This window comes from Corella eumyota, chromosome 4, assembly GCF_963082875.1.
Source record: "Corella eumyota chromosome 4, kaCorEumy4.1, whole genome shotgun sequence".
Taxonomy (NCBI): Eukaryota; Metazoa; Chordata; class Ascidiacea; order Phlebobranchia; family Corellidae; genus Corella; species Corella eumyota.
In genome coordinates this window covers 4,982,833-5,003,034 of record NC_137493.1, presented here as the reverse complement: position 1 = coordinate 5,003,034, position 20,202 = coordinate 4,982,833, and the positions used below count along the sequence as shown (strand labels likewise).

Genomic DNA, 20,202 nt, shown 5'->3' with positions numbered 1-20,202 from the left:
TAATGAACCATGGGTTGATAACTACTGAACTGCGGCAAAACGTGAATATTAACAATTGCTTAAAATTCAAGGCAATGGCAATTTAAAATCTAAAATTTTTCAATTATCTTTTCAATGATTTTTATTTACTTTAAAACTGCCTAAAATTTTTAACAAAATTAGTTAAACTTTCTTGAAGAAAATGACAACTCTGAAATTGCCAGCATCAAAAATCAAATTTGTGTTTACATCTGAAAGTGTTTTGGTTCTTTTAGTAGTGTGTTGCGGTATTTTATAGTTACCCTTCAATTCATATAAACAGATTAACAAAAATTATTAGAATCACCTTTAAACAGGACATATTTAATATATTTTTGTTTTTTAACCAGATTAATTTCTTACGCTCTATAACTTAAAATTAAACAACCAAAAATGGCGCATGTACGTGACAGTGACACTGCTTTATGGCTACATAATAAATTGGGGTCAGCTGAAGAATTGTGGATACCATCCAGTATAAGTGGAATTATTAAAACTGACACAATAGATAATATATACCGATGTTTTTCCGTTCTCAACACAACAGTTAAGCTTAAGTTGTTGATTGGAATACTACATTTGCCCAGAAGGAATTTGGAAGAGGTATACTTTTTGATTTTAACCTTGATAATTAAAGCTAACTAAAGTATTACTGAAATGGCATTAGGTGAAAAATTAATGATTATCCAAAAATAAGGGCTTATGTGTATATATATACATTTTTTTATTTGTATGTATATTTTAGATGAAGCATATGATTGATGGGATAATAGAAGTTGGTTTAAGCGATTCAGATATCTGGGTTAAACTCGTAGCAAACATGGTAAAAAATTATCCGGTTACTTTCAACCTAAACTTGGATTTAAAATCAAGTCCAATCGCACAGAACGTTATTCAGCAACTTTCTGAAAAAGGTGGAAATTTTTGTTTTTTTATCTTTAATCCACTTTTGACTTGAACAAAATTTAGTTACATTGGTTCAAAAACAAAAAAAAAACAGTGTATACACTATAATTTTTAACTGGAAGTGGAATTGTTACAATTATTTGTTTTAAAAATTTGTCTTGTTAAATTTGTAGTTAAAGATGCAGATCCTTTTGCGAGTTTACCTTTAGAGTGCCAACTTGTGAACAAAACTTCACTACAGAGCTTAGTAGGAAACTTACCTCAATTAACCCGACATTTTGGCCTTAAAAGAAAACCGAAATCAGCTGCTTTAAGAGCAGGGCTAATGCATAAGTGTAAGTACAATCTTTTACCATTTAAAAAAAGTTAGTAATAATAATTAAATTTTTTTTTAGCTGGGGAAGCTGTTAGTCAAATAAAGAAGGGTGGAATAGGTGGTGGAACCAAAACGGTTCCTGTCAAGCACAGGGACATGACGAGAAGAGCTTCAGATGTTGGGAGTGCTCGCAGACTTTCCTTAAAGGGTCAAACAAAAATTGATCTCAACAGAAGTACCTCTACTTCCACTCCAGGTCAAACGCAAAACCGGGGGCTACCGAGGGCAACTGGAAGACAACAAGTATGTATAATTATTCTGCATTATTTAACGGATTCTGTAATTTTGTATGCAGAGAGTTATACCTGAAGTTTTTGGCATGGTTTCTGTTTAGAAGATTTTATTTGTGTTTCTATTATAGGCTGGGGGAACAAAATTGCTCGACATTTCTGAGCAACCAATCGGTGGTAGTGGAATCGGAATAAGGGATATCAAGAGAAGAAAGAAGCAACTTCTACAACAAGAGAACATTGCCGCATCCCAAACTCAGGAAGATGAGGAGGAAGAGGTGATTTCAGTTGTTTTTAAATAAATTTTTTAAAGATTTATATTAAAAAAAAAACTTTGACAAAATTTAAAAGTCAAAAAACTGATTTTTTCTGACTTTTAATATTAGGATAAAACTCCTGATTATGCTGCCGGCTTGATCCCATCTACTATGACATCACAATCGATTGAAGAGTCAGAACAAGACATAGAAGTGGACGAGCCAGCATCTTTTAGCAGGAGTCGCAACGAGTCAGTGGACCAGGAATCCTCCTCCACAGAAGATGAGGTGGAAACAACTCCACATCAATCTGGTAATTTTTTTTTTTTTGAAAATGCTAAATACTGGATTTTTATAATTAAAAGTTAACAAAAAAATAACATTTAAAAAAAAAGGGCTGGCAAGCATTTCGGAATTTCTATTTTTGAATTAAATTTTTAAATAAACATTGATTGCAAGGGAAACCATAATTTATGGTGAAACGACATATTTTACCTAGAAAACTAGAATTACTTGACCCCTTTATATTACATGTTGTATTTTTCTTAACAAACAGGTCCACAACAACATTCATCATTTTTGGACTCGAGTAAAGCTACCTCAAGTGAAAGTGACTTGAGTTCACCCCAAAGAAATAACTCAACACTCAGCTCATCAAGTAAAGAAGAATTAAAATCCCCAAAATAGTAAGTCATTGGGCATGTCTGTTTAGTAAACAAAATTTTAAGTTTTAACATTTAATATATGCTATTTCACAAATGTAAATTGTGAACTTTATTTTTAGTCCCCCTACATCGCCAATATATTCACCCCCTCAACAACACAAACAACTTGTAGAATCTACACAACAACACAAGTTGCCCCAACCAAATAATGGTAAGGTTTGATAATCTATATCCATTTTATTAGACTTTAATATATTTTTGACAAGCACTAATAACTGTTACAATTTAGCTGTTAACTGTCAGTCTGTCGATATAATACTCGAGGCCTAAAATATACATTGCAAAAGTTAGTAAAACTATTTGTTTAGTTTCATCACCCACCAAACCAACTACACCATCTCGTACCACTCATGCCAGTCCATCCAACCCAATGTTAAGTTCAATCAGAATGTCAGTGCCACAGCCTTACCAACCGCCAAGTAACATTCAACCTTACCAAACCCAAGTACATATCACTCACAAGCCTATTACAACAACCAATATAAGGCCAACTGCACAAGTACAAAACCCCGCACAAGGTGTGGGTAATGTAAGGATGTTCTCTCCACCTCAATCTAGTTACCGAATCCAACAAAGTACATCACAACAGCCTTCTACTGTGATCAGAACCAACCGACCTCATTTGGTTAGACTCGCTTTTTATTTTACGCTAAATTTTAACCTAAAACTGTAGCACTTATAGAGTATATCAATGCTAAAAGTAAGTTGTAAAAAATATTTAAAATCAATTTACTTTTTGCTCCAGATCCAAAGCCAACAACAACAAATACACCAGCAACAAAACTTCTTTCAGCCAAGATTGCCGCAAACACCATTACAACAACCAACCCAACAACCAGTTTACATGAAACCAGTGCAACCACAACTTACACCACCTGCTCCAAAGAGAGGCTTAACATTGACAGTAAGTAAAAAAATAACTTTTAAATGATTTTTTTAAATTTAGTGTTGCAAACATTGGTAATCTGAATAATCAACTAATTTTTCTATCAGCGTGAGCAAATGTTTGAAGCTCAAGAAATGTTCAGAACTGCAAATCGGCTTTCCAGGCCGGAAAAGGCAATAATTCTTGGGTTTATGGCGGGATCACGAGAGAATCCTTACCCAGAACAGGGTGACATTGTACAAGTAAGTCGAGAAAATTTTAAAATGAATTAAAACAGAGCCCGTTTGCCTTTAATTTCAACAAAAAGGTACAAGTATACTGATCTTGAATTTTTAGATCGTTCTTTCTGAAGCATTACAAAATATTCAAAATCCATCTGGTGGTGGCATACTACCTGTGATAGTAGAAACTCTCTTTGAAATGAACTACAGAACTGGTCAGTCGCTAAAAAGACAAAGATTTAAAGCAGCATTGGCAGCTGCTACTCCTCAGTTGATGAAAACTTGATTTTTTTGTCTTCTAATAAAATTAGACTTAATTTGTTATAAATTAAGTTTGGATGAACATTTCTTTTGAAGCCATGATTGCAGGGGCAGTGATTCTTTTGTCATTCATTTTTCTTATTGCCAAGCGTTAATTGATTTTGTGTGCTAAAATTTATTATATACTTTCCAATAAAACAAAAAAAAACCAAACTGAACGCAAATTAATATTGTTACAATACATAATAATAAAGCCTAAGCGAGGCTCCGAATATAAACATATAACATCCATTAAGAAAACATTAAATTTAAACTGCACAGGATCAGAGTACAGTATTGCCTTTGGCTCAACCAAAGCAACTTCGGATAAACAGATACTGCTCGCACCATAAATTAAAAGTTAATTTTTTTAGATTTTATTATTAAAATCGTTTTGACCGTGAAGGGACAACTATGTCTTTGCAACCTTCGAAAATAGTAAGTAACACTGAGCGTTTCTTTTTCCCCTTTGTCATGTAGTGGGAAAGTACGTCATGATCTGACAAGGTAAAGTTGTTTACAATAACGTACAACCAATTTAGGTATAATAAAGTTCAGTTGATTAAAAATTAAATAACTAACCTGTGTTGTGCGACAAAAGTGGTTCAACTGTTGAAGGCAATACATTGTCGCTTGCCGACAAGGAAATAAAAAACGTAAAAGGAATAACCCATAAACAAATAGTAAAAAAGGCTAATACCTAAAAAAGATTGAAAAAATAAAACAAAACCCTTGCAGAATTTGGAGTTAAGTAATTAGTTTAAAACACAATTTAATAGTACTTACTTCTGAAAATGGATAATATTCATCACTGAAGAATTTAAAAGCAAAATAGTGGTTTATAAACACCAAAACTGAAAAAACAAATCTGTTATTATACAAATCAAATTGTCAACATTGTTAAAAAATCAAAAAACAATTACTTACCCACGGTTAATATAAAATTAGGAGAGGTAAGCTCTATAAAGGGAAAAGTCCGCAGTAACCCAAACTCTACAAGATTTGTGAAAAGACCGAGAGCTATCAGTAAAAAAGGAAAGCCCTCGAATATCCATAACCCAGTATACACTATACATGAAGACTGTAACCATAATCAAAAAATATGATAGTACCATTACATGATATACTTTATAATATCAATATAGTTATGTCTCAAAATTAGCAATAATGTGGACTTATTTTAAAAGATCTTACAATTAGCATTATTCGAATTATTTTTCTTGTCATCACAGTATATTCTTCAATAATCTCAGCAAGATAATAAAGAGCTGCAGCTAAATAAAGAATGGGCCATAATTATTTTTTATAATTTTTAAATAAAAAACAAAAAATTCGAAGAGTGGACTTACCAATTGCTAATGTAACGAATAGAAGTTGAAGAAATAAAGATATCCATGACAAAATATACAGAAACCACATGACCTATATTACTATTATATCTGAAGAAAAAAGAACATCATTTATTCGATAACCACCAAATTACAAGTTGCACCTTATTGTCAAGTGATTGCAAAAAAAGGACGAAAATTAGTTATTATTAACTTTCCGGTAAAACAAAATTAAAACCTATAAAATAAGGAACAAAAATCTTGCCAAATGAAAATCATACAACAAACACAATGCTAACATTAATTTAAATAAATATATCCTTATTTTCACAATCATAACAATAAAAAAATGTTAATTTTGTAATATTGATACTGCAAATAAAACAGTTTTGTTAACAGAAGTAAGCATATGTTATGCCTTTTCTTTTTTCTTAATTCCCAGATGACCTTACTTTATTTTTAAACCTATCATCCTTTTGAGGTCTTAGTAACAAATACATTATCTATTGAGCAGCGGCTTTAGCAATAGCTTTTGATTTTTTCTTTCCATGCTTTTTAAGACCATCTAAATTTGCTCTTAAAACGCTGGTATAAGCCATTTGAAATCGGTTAATGTCTTTGGCACTGACGACAGTGCTTAACTTTTTCTTTCCATTCGTAGCTCTAATTAAACAAAGTCCTTCTGTGGAAAGTGTAGTTTGAGTTTTTTGCTGCTTTTTAGTTTTCGTTTTTCTGGGTGTAGGTTTGGTTCTTCCATCATATTTTTTCATAGTAATATTAACAGTCCCTGTACCACGGCATTTTTGATATAAGGTGGTTAATTCTGTTAAAAAATGATCGTTTTCCAACAAAACCATTTTTAAATAGTGGTAACTTTTAATGCCAAAATTTTTTCAGTTACGTTTTTTTATTATTTAACCTATATCTGTTTATCTAAGATGTTGTGTGTTATAGTATAACTGTAAAAATAAAAGTAGGTTATTTAAAATTAAAGCAAAAAAAATACTAACGATTGGTCTTAAAAATAATATGTTTCAGTCTTGGCTTTGCTATAGATATAAACGGTTACATACTCATTAGTTATAACCTTACGCTTTCTATCCTATGCAACAGCTTTTCTAACGTGACTTTTTTGTTTACGTCACTAGTTAGGAACGAAAAAGAACTTTCACGTTTCCAACTTATTTTAAATCTTTCCAATTGACAAAATATTAATTAAGGCTATTACTACAAAACAAAATGTGTTTAAATTCAGAACCATATTAAAAAAACTTACGTAATCTTGAACTCTATAAATTTTTGTAGTTTTCAAAAAACTTTTTTTAAGAATTACTTTTATCATCATTTTTGAAAAAGGTTATCTTTTATTTTCTCTTTAATTTTAAAATTTTTACTTTTAGAATAACTTTTTAGTTATTGCTAATATAACAATGCACTTTTTAATTTCTAATTTGCCTGTTAATATAAAACAATAATAAAGAGGCGGATAAAATTAGTTTTGGAAACTCTACAAATGACCGAAATATTAAAATCAATGAAGCATACCGAATTTAGTTTGTTTAGTTATCCTCAACTTTTATGGACTAGTAAAAATGCTGAATTAATTGTCTTGTTTGTAGTTAGTGCTTAGTGCATTTGTAAATTTCTTTTTTTGGCAATGATGTGTACAAATTGTAACGCAGTTTGCGCAAGATCATTAAAATACCCTTTTTTAAACTAATTTTGCAAAGACACACGTGTTTTATTTTCCCAAAAATATTACTAACTTTCATTATTGATTTTATAAGGCTTCTATTTTTGTGGCGCTTAGTTGTTTAATTTCAAGATTAATCAAATACCTTAAAATAATTTTTATTTTATTGTTTTTTTTTTACGAAAAGTTTGCAATGGCGGTTTCATTACGAAGTATTTCTTGCTGCTGCAGAACAACAATTTTCAAAACCACTAAAATATCTTTTTTGAGCCAAAAAGCATTGGTTTGTATGTCCCATAACAAAAACAATTTTTATCACATAAAAAATGGTCAAACAAATTTTTTTCCAATTAAATTTATACACTCGGACAGCAATTCAGATGTCCCTAAGAACGATTTAAAAACCACGCCACACAGTGGAATACCAGAGGAGTTTTCATTATTCTTAACGAACAATTGTGGATTGGACCAAAATAAAATAAACCAAGTTTATGTCAAGTGTCCAAAGCTTTTTGATATGGACCTAACAAAACTTAAAGCCAATGTACAGCACATAAGTGATATTGGTCTTACACTAAATAACATGAGAAAAATGGTTTTTAGATCGCCTCAAATTTTATTCGTTCCACCCGAACACATTTCACGAATTTCCAAAATTTTGGTGGAAGACTTGCGCTTTACATCGAATGAAGTAAATAAGTTATTAGTCGGCTCTGCGGAAATTTTTCTTGGCAGTGTATCAGAACTCGAAAGAAAATATGACTTTTTACATTTTACCATGGGATATAGGGACCATGTTGAAATTGTTAAATACAATGTGATGAAATTTCCGATGCAACATCTTAAGACAAGATTTGAGTTTTTGAACCGACGGCGTCAGTATATTGTTCCTGATCGCCATGGTAACACCAAAATCGAAAACCCAACTCTCGAAAAATTATTTTACACCAATGATAACAAATTTTGTGAAGAAATTGCAAACTGTGAAAAATGGGAGTTTGATATTTTTGTACAACTTTTTTCTGAAGAGTTAAAGTTAGAAACTGTATTAGAAGAAGAGGAAGAAATTGTTAAAAAGAAAAATACTTCAATAACGGACTTTGAAGATTTGAGTAATGATGATGATGATAAAAAATCTTTTGCTGACACTTTATTAAAGCAATTATAATTTCAAGATATAGTTGTTTTATTCGATATGCAACAATTGCAAATACCACAACAACAACATGCAATGTTTAAACCAACAACTTAATTTGTTTCCGCACTGTTAAATTTAAACCCAAGGTCTATATAATTATTCAAAACTCTGTAATATAACTATATTATTTATGGTTTTAGCTGTAAAAAATGTTAACTAAACCGATTGCTATTCTAATAATAAGACAGTCTAGAAATGTATTTGCGCAATTATCACAAAAATTTTTGAAAAGGTAAGTTTAAAAAAAGTGTTTTTTACCCATAGATTTAAATATTTTATAAAAGAACAAAAAACATTCTAAATTCTGTAAAACAAAAAACAATTCCCAACATTAAACAACACTTATCTTACACTTTGACAGGCCCTCCGCACTACCTACAATTACCAACAACCAAATTAAATATTTTCACTCTACCTCTAAATGCTTGGGACTTGAAGAATTTTTTGATGATCCGAAAAACTTTGGCAAACAAGAAATTAAATCGGGATGTGCATGGAGCAGGGATTTACTAAGGCTAAAAAGTACAGAAGATCTACAAAAATTATGGTAGCCAGCAAAATTTTGGCTATTTTTATTGGAAAATATATTTTTAAAAAAATACTGATTTGTAGGCCTAAAAAATCTATGTTTAACTTGATTTTTAAGAAAGGATATAATTTGTTTATGGAATGATGTATTTCATTTTCAATGTTTTAAGGTTTGTATTATTAAAAGAGCGAAACATGCTTCAAACTCTAGAGTTAAATTGTCTCAACGAAGATGAACCTATTCCAGGAGAGGACCGATTAGAAAAGGTTTTGAGTTTAACTTAAAAATTTAATAAATACGTATATAATCTTACCATAACATAATAATTATTATGTAAAACAAGAAATACCCAAAAAAAAACGATGGATTATCCTTAGAATTCCACCAAATGTTGAAAAACACATAATTACAATTTAAATTTCTTTTAACTTTTCAATTCTTACAGGTAGCCGAATCCATGAGCAATTTGAGAGATGTTCTTGAAGAAAGAGAAAAGGCAAAAAATATGTTGCTGTATGGAAGAGAAACCAAGGAAGGAGGTAAAACAGTTTAATTACAAAAATAACTTAACAAAATCATCTGTAAAGTAAACCAAGTACTATTACATGCCTTGCAAAAAAAACGGGATATTAACAATTACTTTATTTAAATTAGGGGAATACAGAAGGAATGCTTTGAACTTTAGTTATTGGTACCAATATAAGGAACACTTGCTACCCAAAGAGTTAAACAAATCCTACAACAAAGGCGATCAACCTCATGACATTGCAAGTTTTCATCCAAAATTGGAGGAATGGCATTTGTAAGTTAATTTAAAAATTTTAAAAAAAAATTTTTTTTTAATATATATACAATATAAAATTTTTTTTTTTTAAATTATGATAGCCAATAGGTAACCACATAGTATATTGTCCAAACTTACTAGAGGTACAGTTAATCTATAATAAAAAAGGCCAAGTTGTATTAATTAAACAGTTACTACTTTAAAGCAAGTAGCCCATTACTTTAACTTATTTAAGATATATAAATATATATTCAATAAATGAAAATAAGTTATTTATTCTAAAAAAATGGTCCAGAATTTAATTTGGCAAAAATTCACAAAAATTTCCTACGTTTATTTGCAGACGAATCGAAGAAAAACGAATCAAAAAACTTCAAGGGCATTTTAAAAAAATCACAATCAAATATGGATTATTACGCAAAAACAATCCAAGCCTACCAAAGAAAGTACCACAGTGGTATAGGAACAGATTTAAATGTAAGTTTCGGTATGGAATACATCCAGAGCAAGCAATTTTACAAAGACCGTACGATATTCGATTCTATGACAATAAGAAAGGTTGGCGACGGTATTAAAACAATTTTTTATTTTCGAATTTTAAATAATTGAGTTTAATGTCAAATTGTGGAAAATTTTTTGGTTTCTATATAAAGTTAAAAAAAATTAACACTTTTCGGAAAATTAAGGATGATTTAATAAAATAATGAAAAAAGCGGGTCTTTCCTTTTACAGTGGTTTGTAAAAACTAATCTACAAGAATGTTTGCCTTTGTTTGAATAATATTTAACATATTAAGCCTGCCCTAGGTTTTATTCTATTTGGATATGTGCAAAATAAAACTTTCAGTCCTTTTAAATTAAAAAAAGTAAAAAACATAGTACAAAGTAATATAAATAAAATTAAAAATGCATATTTAGTCTTACGTAGCTACATCCAATTTAACAAGCAAAGGAATTTATAAAACTTATTCTTAATTTAAATAAATAGGCTAGAAAATAAAAAAAAATAATAACAAAATGTTAAATGTTGAGACTTTCAACATTTTTAATTAAAATACCGTTAGTGTCATCTGAATCACTTAAACTTAACTCGGTTGGCGTTTTCTTTCGTTCCAGGTTTCTCTTTTTTCTTTCCTTTCTTTGTTGCTCTTTTCGGTTTTTATTGCTGAGCTGTATGAAAGTTTAAAAAATGTTTAAAAACCATTCAAAAACTAAACCAAGCAATGTTGTTATCCAATAATTCCCTCGGACAGCTTGGTGTAGTGGTAAAAACACTTGCTACACCACATGAGGTCGTGAGTTCAATCACCACTGCTCTCATGCTGTAGTGCCCTCGAGTAAGGCGCTATGCTGTAAATGGTATGAAATCCTGCTGAGCCAGCATTTAATCAGCAGCATAATTATTGGGCAATTATAATCTATAATATCCCAAGCTGCCACAGGCAACTCGAGACTGGGTCGGAGTAACTGATGTTACTCTATGTTTAAGTCGCGCAATCGACTTTCCAAGATCGAGGATAAAGATATATACAAAAAAATACATTCTATAACTAAAACAAGGTTTTAAACAACAATGAATAAAAACAAGTTACCAATTTAAAAAAAAATTTTAAATAATTTCACCTTTTTCTGAGGTTGAATATTGGATTTAGTGTTTCCATCTTCTTTAATATTAGCTGTACCGAATATTCTTGCTCCAGTTCCGTGGTTTTCCCACAATTGATTTGTTTGAGGAATAATTGATTTGTTTGAGGAAGTGTTTGAGTTTTCTAAAACAAGTTTTTAAAAGTTATCACACATTACACTTTTATTCAACTAGTATTTTGGTGGGTTATGATTTACTTTTAAATGTAAATTGACAGCTAGTTATAAAAAGGGTTAATGTACTTAAATTGCACATCGTCAAACCAATATATTTTATTACACTAAAACGAGAACCAGAAGCTTCTGCCTGCAAAAAAACGGGGGGGGGAAGAATCGGTGACGAAATTGCTGCGTAAAATGTCAGCTTAAGACCATATTTTACCGATATTCAAAATAAAATTTGACAAAAAGTACAGTATATATCAAAGTTTTGATTGGTTGTTAGGTTAATGACATATGTTAGTTTTTAGAATATTTATTTATTTTATGCGACAATTTCGTCACCGACCCCCCCGCGTTTTTTTTAGGCCGAACTTTCTGGCCGAAGTTTCTGGCAACCCACTAAAACATAACAGGCCTTACAAAAAATAACCTAAAGTTAGGCCTACTCTTATTGACTGAGATCTTAGTAAAAGGTTTATACAACGTAGGAAAATGTCAAAATTTTTATTTTAACATGCAAAATCTAATTAATGAAATTATTTCTTGTCTAATATTTTATTTACCTGATAAATTGCAATCGCTCATTATTTGTGCAAGAATCGCAATTGTTTGGTTTTCGTCAAAGAAATTCTCCTCCAAAGTTTGTTGAATTAATTTCTGATCCTTCAGATTAAATTCACAAATTTTATATTTAACTCAGGGTTGCTGAAACAATTTAATTTATTCGAAAAAAGAAAAAAAAGGGGAAAAAACACTAAACTATAAAACCTTTACCAAAAGCTATACCTTACAACCAGTGAGGTTTGAAATTTGTTGATAAGTTCTTTTATTTATGTTTGTGGCTGATGAAGGTCTGTTTTTTGACCGTTTATTCGAAGTTGAACTTTTATCCGTTTTGGACTACAAAAATAAAAACATTAGTATCACTACTTAAAAGATAAAAAGAATTAAAAAAAAAAGATAAAAGGATTAAAAATTATTTGTAGTTTTATTTATTAATAAAAATTTTGTTTTAGATAGTTTAAAATTAAAATTTATTTATGTTTTGTAGTAACAGATTACTATTAAACAAATTAAAAATGTACAAGTTACCAGTAGTTTGACATTGCTGGCTTTATTGGAGTCATCATAAAGTTTTCTTACACTGGAATAATGGTCACCATTATGGTAAGCAATATGAAGTTGTTTGGCTGAATAATGGTCTGAACCAGTTATCTGAATTTGAAAAGGGAGAAAACATAATAACATATCATTTTACAGATTTTTTATTAAAATATTTTTTTTAAATTAACATAAAAAGGATTTGTTTAAACAATATGGCTTACAAGTACAATTTTAATAGTAAGCAATAGCGTAATTGTTTCGATATAAAGAAGTGTCACCAAGCCAATATTTACACATTCAGTCATTCTTTTTTATGACTAAAACTAAACAAAAAACAAACATGGCCACATTTATATCACTAGCAACATGGAAGGGTTGTTAGAGTCAATAAGAGTAAAGCAACCGAAACATAAATACAGATAAATCCCATACCAAATAATAAATGCTTGTAATTTTAAACGTATTCTATACAAATCACTTACCGTCCAAACTGGAGCATTAAGTTGGTGAATCACAACGTTGACTTTGTTGTTTCGTGCAAAAGCAACAATGCTGTCATTTCCAGCATAAGTTCCATCTTGTTTCAGTTTCTCAACTTTAAAATGATTTCATTTTTTTATTAAAAAAAAAGCTTGAAATCAAATAATAAATTTACATTTAATTTAAAAGAGAAAAATGGTATTGTTTCTAAGTTAATCAAACAACATAGCGCAAAAAAATTATGTGTCTATGGACTTTGTTAATAATTTGTTATATTTAAGATATTTTATTATTTGCACTATATGAACTTTTTGATCCTTCAAATATTTTGGGTTGTTAAATTATTAAGAGGTTATGTAAGAACTGTAAAAGTATTAAGTCAAATTTGATGACTGTAAGGTACACATGACCCATCAAGCTAATTTAAATTTAAAAAATTTAGTAGGTTTTTGTATAGCCTATTTTAAATTATTATATATCAATACTTAAAAATCAATATTTACTATGATCATTAAAGTTGCAGTTATCCTCGATGAAAGGTTCAAAGTCATTCCTGTGGTTAATCATATATGACACAGTTAAACTTCTGTGATGCAAATGGTTATCTGAATGTCCTTCTATTTGATCACCCAGGGCTCGAAATAAGCAATTTCTAGAGGTATTAAGATGGACATTTAAGCAAAAACCAAAAATTTAATAACTAAAGTTTTAACAAAAAATTTCTGAAAAAAAATTAGGTTCTTACCCATCTCCGGGTATTTCCCTGAGTTGTAACCCAAGGGAGGCAAGTTGATTTTTGAACCCCACATAACTTTGGTCACTGTAAACATCGTTCCATGTTGGAGATAACTAAAATTATTAGAAGGATATTTATTAAGGCTCACACAGTAGTAAAAAATCAAAGGTCATTTGATAGCTTTCTGAGTCGAGGTCTTAAGTTTAATTGCAAGTAACAGCATCTCTTTTTTTTAAATAAATAGCCTAGTTATTTAATGCCATTTTCCTTTAAAACCAATAAAAACAATTAACAAACAAAAAATTCAATAAACTACCTTAAAAATGATTTGATGTATAGAATAAAAAAATAGGTGAAATATAACTTTTTATCAAACATTTTATTTTTTATTCGTAAGTAAACAAAAATGTATACATTTACCTTTGCTCTTCTGTTACTTTGATGAGATTTTCGTATTGCGCGTTCGTCCCGTTTATTTGACTGATTTACTTTGTTAGAACTTCGTCTATTTGACATCCCGATTTGTTGCATTAAAAAACCGGTAAACAGTGAAACATTGTACATTAATAAATCTCACGATAGACAAAATGACAACACTTACAATATAAAAACATGACGAAATCTTAACATAAAAACAAAACAACACGTGTTTCCAATTATTTGTGTACTTTTCCAGTTTAATAATTTATAAAAGTAGAAATTATATTCCGAAAATGTGTAAATTAATAATAGTAATTTTTTTAAGATTTAAAAATAATAAAATTTTTTCTGTAAATTGATATCGCCGGAACCACTTTTCGCAGCATGACAACGCTGATTTCAAAACTAAATACAATCGAGACAATTCATTTGTTCGTTGATTGTGTATTTAACTCTTTTTAATGACGAAATAGACGAATAATATAAGAATTATTGTGAAAACAGTATATTTTGGAGACCTATTTAAAATTTAAACGCAATTTTAACAGATAATCTTATACTAAAGATGTCGCAGGCACGAATGGATACCTTCGGCTTCGATAAAGCCCGTTTTGTTGGCATTTACGACGAGGAAAAGTCGTCAATACTTAAGCCCTTGCAATTACCACTTCATATTGACAATGGTTTGATGATGGTCGTTCAATTAGACGATCCGGTATCAAAAAAATGCTACACGAAGGACCCAACTGCGTCAGATTACGTCGTGTTTACAAATAAGTATTTTTCGGTCGATAAAGAGGATCTAAAAACAGCTTTTGCAGTCCAAGGCAAAGAGTTTTTCGCTTCATTATCGCAATTAGTCGCATGCGTTGGTTGCCGTCGAAGCGTTGAGCAATTATACCAACAAATACAGTCTCTAGATAATTCAGTTTATGAGTCAATTTGTGTCACAGAAAATGGGGGCCTTACTTTATCACCTTCGTTCATGTATTCGCCACAGAAGATTTACCATTTATTTTACTGTGTTCGCCCAAAGTTGTTTAGGTTTCTTGAGAGTTTAATGCATGGTAAGAAAAACAAGCGTTGCATTTTTCACTCCTTAAAAATGCAGAAAACAGTGGAATTGATTAGCGATAATAAATTATCTCTACCAAAATGGTGCTCTTGTTCAATAATGGACGTCTGGGATAGAATGTGTCATGATTGCCACAAAGAAATTGCTACTTTGGATTGCATAGGAATTGCTGAAACAATCGATGCATACTTGAAAAAGCATCGTTTCTGCACCGAATGCAAATCCAAAGTTGTCAGAGCCTTTAGCATGTTAACTGGGGAAGCTGATCCTAAAAAAGATTCAACATTTTGTTCTGCGATTTACGAAGGTCTTAGGTGTTGTTCACAGACTACAACCAGCACGGAAAGTGGTAACCCAGTGGTAACAGCATCAAAACATGTACATTTATGTTGCGAAAGAGCATTTATTGTACATCTTTTGTCACAGGCAGATTTGGAAGTGGAGGGAGCGATTAAGGAAAGGCATGCAAAGACTATTGATGTTGCACAAGAAGAAGTTTGTACTTGTCTTGCTATCCATTTGCACCAAAGACTGTACAAAGTTTGGCAACAAAAACTAACCTTCGAACAAACTTGGCTTACTCTTTTTTACCTGGGCATCGAAACTTTGCGTCAAAATTTTGAAACCTACGTTGAGGTGAAAGTCGGTGCAGGAAAAATGGAAGCACTTTGTGAAGAATTCGAACAGGCTGACAAGGAGCGAAACCAAAAAATTGAACGGAAGCGCATGAAGCGTAAACGTCAGAAAAAGAAAAAGGAAGGAAAGTTAAATGATGATATGCTACCACATTCTAGCAATGGTTTTTGTACAGAAAATAGGGCGGGATGCACGTTAACTAATAATGGGATAACCCCAAACCAAACCTCCCACACTCCAGGTCAATTTCACATTTGTTTGTTAGATATGCTTAACGGTAAAACCGAGTGTAATTGTACGATAGAAAATATTCCTGATGAAGACAGTGCTGAGGAAATGGAGGAACTGCAGGAAGAAATTTTAGAATTTAGACGAAACAAATCGGAAATTTACGCCAAGCGCGAAAGGTTACGAGAGCGTATTCGACAAGATTTTGAAAATTTTTGCAATATTACAGAAAGCCAATGAGCATAACAATACTAAAAACTGTATAACCCTTATTATTCCATGTATTTTAAATTTTAGAAAATTTTTACAAACTCGCAGGCCGTATCTAAATATTATTGTTGGTTTATTTTATGGTTCCTTTTTTTATTTTGGTGAGCAAAACTATATTGTTTTAATCTGTAATGCTAAAAAGGTGTTTACTTTCCAAAATGTTCAACAACATTAAAAACAAAGTAATTATTTATGCTACTATTTATATCTTAGATCTATTTCAACATGTGAATTTTACAACTTATTGTTAAAAACTAAAATGTATAAACCGGTAAGGCCCAAATCAGCAAAGGGAAAAACAAGAGGCATAAGAATAGCACACCATCAACAAAGAAGTGAAGAGCCAACTGTCCAACCTCCAACAAGGTTATTTTGTATATAAAATGTATCTCTTAGCAAATATAAGACACTAATTTTAAATAAATGACAAATCTGATCTGCAGTAGAATAATATTAAAGCAATTCCGTTACATCAGTTAACTTATAAACCAACATTAAATACACTAAAAAAGCATAAAACTAAACATTTTTTTATGTAGATACAATCCTGCTTCTAACACTGTGTCTAGGGTTAGGAGAAGTAGCACAAGAGCTACTGAACAATCTACTTCTTTGGTGTTTAAAAGTAACTCTCGTGGTAGGATTTTAATCCTTACTATAAAATACTGGTTTAAAAAAATAAATAGCTATTTTAGTTTGGACACAAACAACAGTCAGTCACTTAAATTAAGATCACTAGACATGTATATTTTTAAAAGCATAATTTAAAAAATAACTTTCGTTAATGACAATTATTGTAATCAAAATATAAAGTATATATATATAATATAAAAGAAAAAATACAAATCCGTTTTTTTTTCAGAAACTTTACTCCCCTCATCTAGTCAATCGCATCAAACTAAAACACCAGAACCCGAAAAATTCCCAGAAATTACAAGACCGATTTCATCACTATCCAAATATCCAATACTTCCCAGAATATCAACTCCCAGTGCATCAAACATTCCACACAGTAATTTTGCAGACCCTTACGGCACTGATATTAATGACATGGCACTATTAACTCACCAAGCACAACAAATGATATTAGAATGCTCTGCAAGGCCACAACCCCCAACTAACCCACAACCTTTACCTCGAAAACCTAATTCCCCAGTTTCAAATATTAACAAACGAAAAGGGATAAAAGTAAACACAGAAGGAGCCGAGGTCAATAAACGCAAAAAAGTTTTCCAGACTCAGTCTGTTTTTGCTCGTTCTGAAAAACCTAAGTTTAAAAAACTCGCACAAAGACCTAAAATACCAAGAGAACCTGGTGAAAATGAGGACAGATTATTAATTGCAATTAAACTACCGGATGGGAATCGAGTGGAGCGGTATTTTTTGCCCACGGCAACTATGGAGCAGATATTAGTGTATGCCCACTCCAGGTTTACTATCATCCCTATTGCACTGTGTACCATTTGTCGAATGGACACGATCCCAAAAACTATAATCGACGACTTATCTCTAACTCTTCAACAGTTAGAAATAAAAAACAGAACTGTTTTGTATGTCGAAGAAAAGGATGAATAGGTGCTGTAGAAAATTTCATAAAACAAGTCAACGTTCATTTATGTTAAAAATGGAAAGTTCTGTAAATTATTGCTTGCTTTGTAGAGGTTGAAGTTAAACCTACAGTCTTCCTTATGTGCATTTTGTAAAACATTATTTTTAAAATTTTTAATTCAAAATTGAAATTTAGGTTCTCTTACCACTGTTAACATTCTTCACTGTTCACTGTGGTTTATTGCACTATTATATCAGTTTAAAATGTATAAAGTATATCTTTTAAATTTATGAAATAAATTATTTTTTATACAAGCTTAATGCCTAAATAACTGTTTTTAATACCTGTATTTTCAACTAGTTTTTCTTTTTAAATGGTTTAAAACCGAAGTGCTTCAGTTATTATAATTTAATTATAAATCCAATCATGTTAATTCAAAAGCACATAAAAAAAATTCCACACCATTTTTTAAGTTCATCTGTCTGCAGGTCTTGTTTCTAAACCTTCTTTTTCAGCATATGCATCTACCCTATCTCTTAGCTCCCTTGGCAAAGCTGGTTTTCGATAAAGTGGTATAACTCCTTCACTTTCCATCTTTTGCAAGTAGTCGACTTGGTTACACAATCGGCTAAAAAAAAAGCATTAAAATTTTGCAAATTCAATGTTTTATATGACACCTTACAAATTTATTCTAAATATGTAAATTTTAATTTAAAAATGTTAGGGTCTATATTATATTGCATAGACATAACTCTAACCTATCAAAATTTTAAAAATGTATGTATATAGGGCTGGCGAATTTTTTATATTTAAAAAAAAAAACTTTTAAAAGGTTGTGCAAAATGAGTTAAACAGTTAACTTTTTACTGGAAATTTTTCTCATTAAACTAAACTTTTGGATAGTAGGCATTTTAAGTACTAAAGTCATATTAATATTTTAAAGAAATATTTGTAATTGTTTTAAATGGAAAAATGAAAGACCGTAAATAAGCAAGGCAGCCAATACTAATATTTTTAGGAAATATATACCATATACAGTACTAACTAATTTTAGGTTTTATACAAATTTAATTTTGAAATACATCTTACATTTGTCGTTCCTCCATTTGTGCAGTTTCAAGAAGGCAAATACTCTTGTAATAACTTAACTTGGGATCCTCCATTATGTACTTAGCTATAAATCGAGATATTGGATGCTAAACAAATACAGAATGTAATAAATACCAAAGCAGTCCTTAAGTTTTTACATTTAATGTTGACTTAAGTTTATTGTAAATGAAATACAAGTAAACTCTTTAAGTTTTTTTTAAATAAATTCGGAATTACAAATTTAAAAAAAAATTCTTTAAACAAATCCAAAGATGTTGTTGTTAATAGGTTTAACAGTAATACCTTATAGAATTCATATTGTTCAGGTTGAAATAACTCGGGATCATATTCATATAAGTCTGCATCTCCAATAAACAAATTGCAGTAGAACACCACCAAACTAGTTGGAATGGCTCCAACCAAAATGTAAATTTTCTAAAATAATTTTTTTTATATTTATTTATCTTCAATGTAGTAAGCTCGATTTCACAGTATAAACACCAGGTAACATCAGTTACTTGAGGTGCTTTTGGCAGTTTGGGATATAATATATATATTATAATAGCCCAATAATTAAGTTTTTTTTGGTATATAAATTTATTCTTGATGTGGAAAGGTCAAATGTGGGACCTAAACATAGAGTAACATTAGTTACTCTGACCCAGTCTCGAGTTGCCTTTAGCAGTTTGAAATATTGCTGATTAAGTGCTGGCTCAGCAGGAGTTCGTACTGTTTATAGCGCCTTACTCAAGGGTGCTACAGCATGAGAGCAAGTGGCTGATTAAATGTTGGCTTAGCTGGAGTTTAAAAATCTTTGTCAGTCTGTTAACTCCCTTTTCCCTTTATAATAAATATTGTTACAAAATGTATAAATAGATAAAAAATAGGTTTATACCGCAAGTCGTTTAAACTCTCTCATATGAACATTGGTGCTTGTGAATCTCATCATCCTTGGACCACCAGAACCACGAACACAAACTGTCAGAAACAGAGGAGTTTTGTTTATAATCTACTTTTAAGTTGAAACAAATTTAAGGTAAGAGCAAAAAGTTAAGAAAATAGGTATTTATGACCAAATTACGTTTAATTTTAAGTTGTCAAAACCTGAAAAGTATTTATTCAATTTTTTGTTTTAATTTTTACCTTTTGTGGGTTTGACGACGTTTTTAAACAAACTGCATCCCTGATTTCGAAAGACGCCGGCCTTCATCAACCCAAGGGGAATTCTAACGCTCATTTTAAGCGGGTTTTAAACTGTAGACCTTCGACCTTAAAATTTTAGAATTTTCGTTTTGACCAGAGCGTTATTGAGGAAGAGTAGCGACACACGTGCGACCAAGATTTTTTTTGCATATTTTT

The 20,202-nt window shown here is 30.7% G+C and overlaps 9 protein-coding genes across 9 annotated transcripts; 5 read left to right on the top strand and 4 right to left on the bottom strand.

The window, feature by feature from the left end:
• The first annotated feature begins 382 nt into the window (after positions 1-382).
• LOC145751537 (negative elongation factor A-like) lies at positions 383-4,044 on the top strand. Its single transcript, XM_082567713.1, has 12 exons — positions 383-621; positions 764-932; positions 1,098-1,259; positions 1,320-1,543; positions 1,662-1,808; positions 1,917-2,100; positions 2,344-2,473; positions 2,572-2,663; positions 2,821-3,137; positions 3,258-3,416; positions 3,506-3,640; positions 3,735-4,044. Exons 1-12 carry the CDS (start codon positions 412-414, stop codon positions 3,903-3,905), a joined length of 2,100 nt encoding a protein of 699 aa, XP_082423839.1. The 5' UTR covers positions 383-411; the 3' UTR covers positions 3,906-4,044.
• Positions 4,045-4,086: 42 nt separating this feature from the next.
• On the bottom strand, positions 4,087-5,381 carry LOC145751538 (protein TEX261-like). Its single transcript, XM_082567714.1, has 6 exons — positions 5,269-5,381; positions 5,114-5,193; positions 4,847-5,000; positions 4,706-4,773; positions 4,502-4,619; positions 4,087-4,418 (listed from the first exon to the last, which is right to left on the bottom strand). The coding sequence occupies exons 1-6, from the start codon at positions 5,336-5,338 to the stop codon at positions 4,303-4,305; spliced, it is 606 nt and encodes a 201-aa protein (XP_082423840.1). The 5' UTR covers positions 5,339-5,381; the 3' UTR covers positions 4,087-4,302.
• Positions 5,382-5,597: 216 nt separating this feature from the next.
• Positions 5,598-6,201, bottom strand: LOC145751539 (signal recognition particle 14 kDa protein-like). The gene has a single exon (XM_082567715.1). The coding sequence runs from the start codon at positions 6,102-6,104 to the stop codon at positions 5,751-5,753; it is 354 nt and encodes a 117-aa protein (XP_082423841.1). The 5' UTR covers positions 6,105-6,201; the 3' UTR covers positions 5,598-5,750.
• Positions 6,202-6,821: 620 nt separating this feature from the next.
• On the top strand, positions 6,822-8,278 carry LOC145749344 (transcription termination factor 4, mitochondrial-like). The gene has a single exon (XM_082565093.1). The coding sequence runs from the start codon at positions 7,134-7,136 to the stop codon at positions 8,106-8,108; it is 975 nt and encodes a 324-aa protein (XP_082421219.1). The 5' UTR covers positions 6,822-7,133; the 3' UTR covers positions 8,109-8,278.
• LOC145749345 (large ribosomal subunit protein uL29m-like) lies at positions 8,157-10,339 on the top strand. The gene is made up of 6 exons (XM_082565094.1): positions 8,157-8,370; positions 8,500-8,685; positions 8,837-8,933; positions 9,113-9,206; positions 9,322-9,469; positions 9,795-10,339. Exons 1-6 carry the CDS (start codon positions 8,288-8,290, stop codon positions 10,024-10,026), a joined length of 840 nt encoding a protein of 279 aa, XP_082421220.1. The 5' UTR covers positions 8,157-8,287; the 3' UTR covers positions 10,027-10,339.
• LOC145749343 (OTU domain-containing protein 3-like) lies at positions 9,765-14,159 on the bottom strand. Its single transcript, XM_082565092.1, has 9 exons — positions 13,997-14,159; positions 13,586-13,689; positions 13,344-13,492; positions 12,843-12,955; positions 12,349-12,471; positions 12,043-12,156; positions 11,820-11,919; positions 11,074-11,219; positions 9,765-10,620 (listed from the first exon to the last, which is right to left on the bottom strand). Exons 1-9 carry the CDS (start codon positions 14,138-14,140, stop codon positions 10,471-10,473), a joined length of 1,143 nt encoding a protein of 380 aa, XP_082421218.1. The 5' UTR covers positions 14,141-14,159; the 3' UTR covers positions 9,765-10,470.
• A 266-nt stretch (positions 14,160-14,425) lies between these two features.
• On the top strand, positions 14,426-16,419 carry LOC145749397 (gametogenetin-binding protein 2-like). The gene has a single exon (XM_082565155.1). The coding sequence runs from the start codon at positions 14,562-14,564 to the stop codon at positions 16,173-16,175; it is 1,614 nt and encodes a 537-aa protein (XP_082421281.1). The 5' UTR covers positions 14,426-14,561; the 3' UTR covers positions 16,176-16,419.
• Positions 16,419-18,068, top strand: LOC145749399 (uncharacterized). Its single transcript, XM_082565156.1, has 3 exons — positions 16,419-16,571; positions 16,745-16,842; positions 17,068-18,068. The coding sequence occupies exons 1-3, from the start codon at positions 16,465-16,467 to the stop codon at positions 17,778-17,780; spliced, it is 918 nt and encodes a 305-aa protein (XP_082421282.1). The 5' UTR covers positions 16,419-16,464; the 3' UTR covers positions 17,781-18,068.
• Positions 18,069-18,144: 76 nt separating this feature from the next.
• On the bottom strand, positions 18,145-20,170 carry LOC145749400 (NADH dehydrogenase [ubiquinone] 1 beta subcomplex subunit 5, mitochondrial-like). The gene is made up of 5 exons (XM_082565157.1): positions 19,987-20,170; positions 19,739-19,821; positions 19,147-19,278; positions 18,844-18,950; positions 18,145-18,382 (listed from the first exon to the last, which is right to left on the bottom strand). The coding sequence occupies exons 1-5, from the start codon at positions 20,078-20,080 to the stop codon at positions 18,229-18,231; spliced, it is 570 nt and encodes a 189-aa protein (XP_082421283.1). The 5' UTR covers positions 20,081-20,170; the 3' UTR covers positions 18,145-18,228.
• Positions 20,171-20,202: the final 32 nt, after the last annotated feature.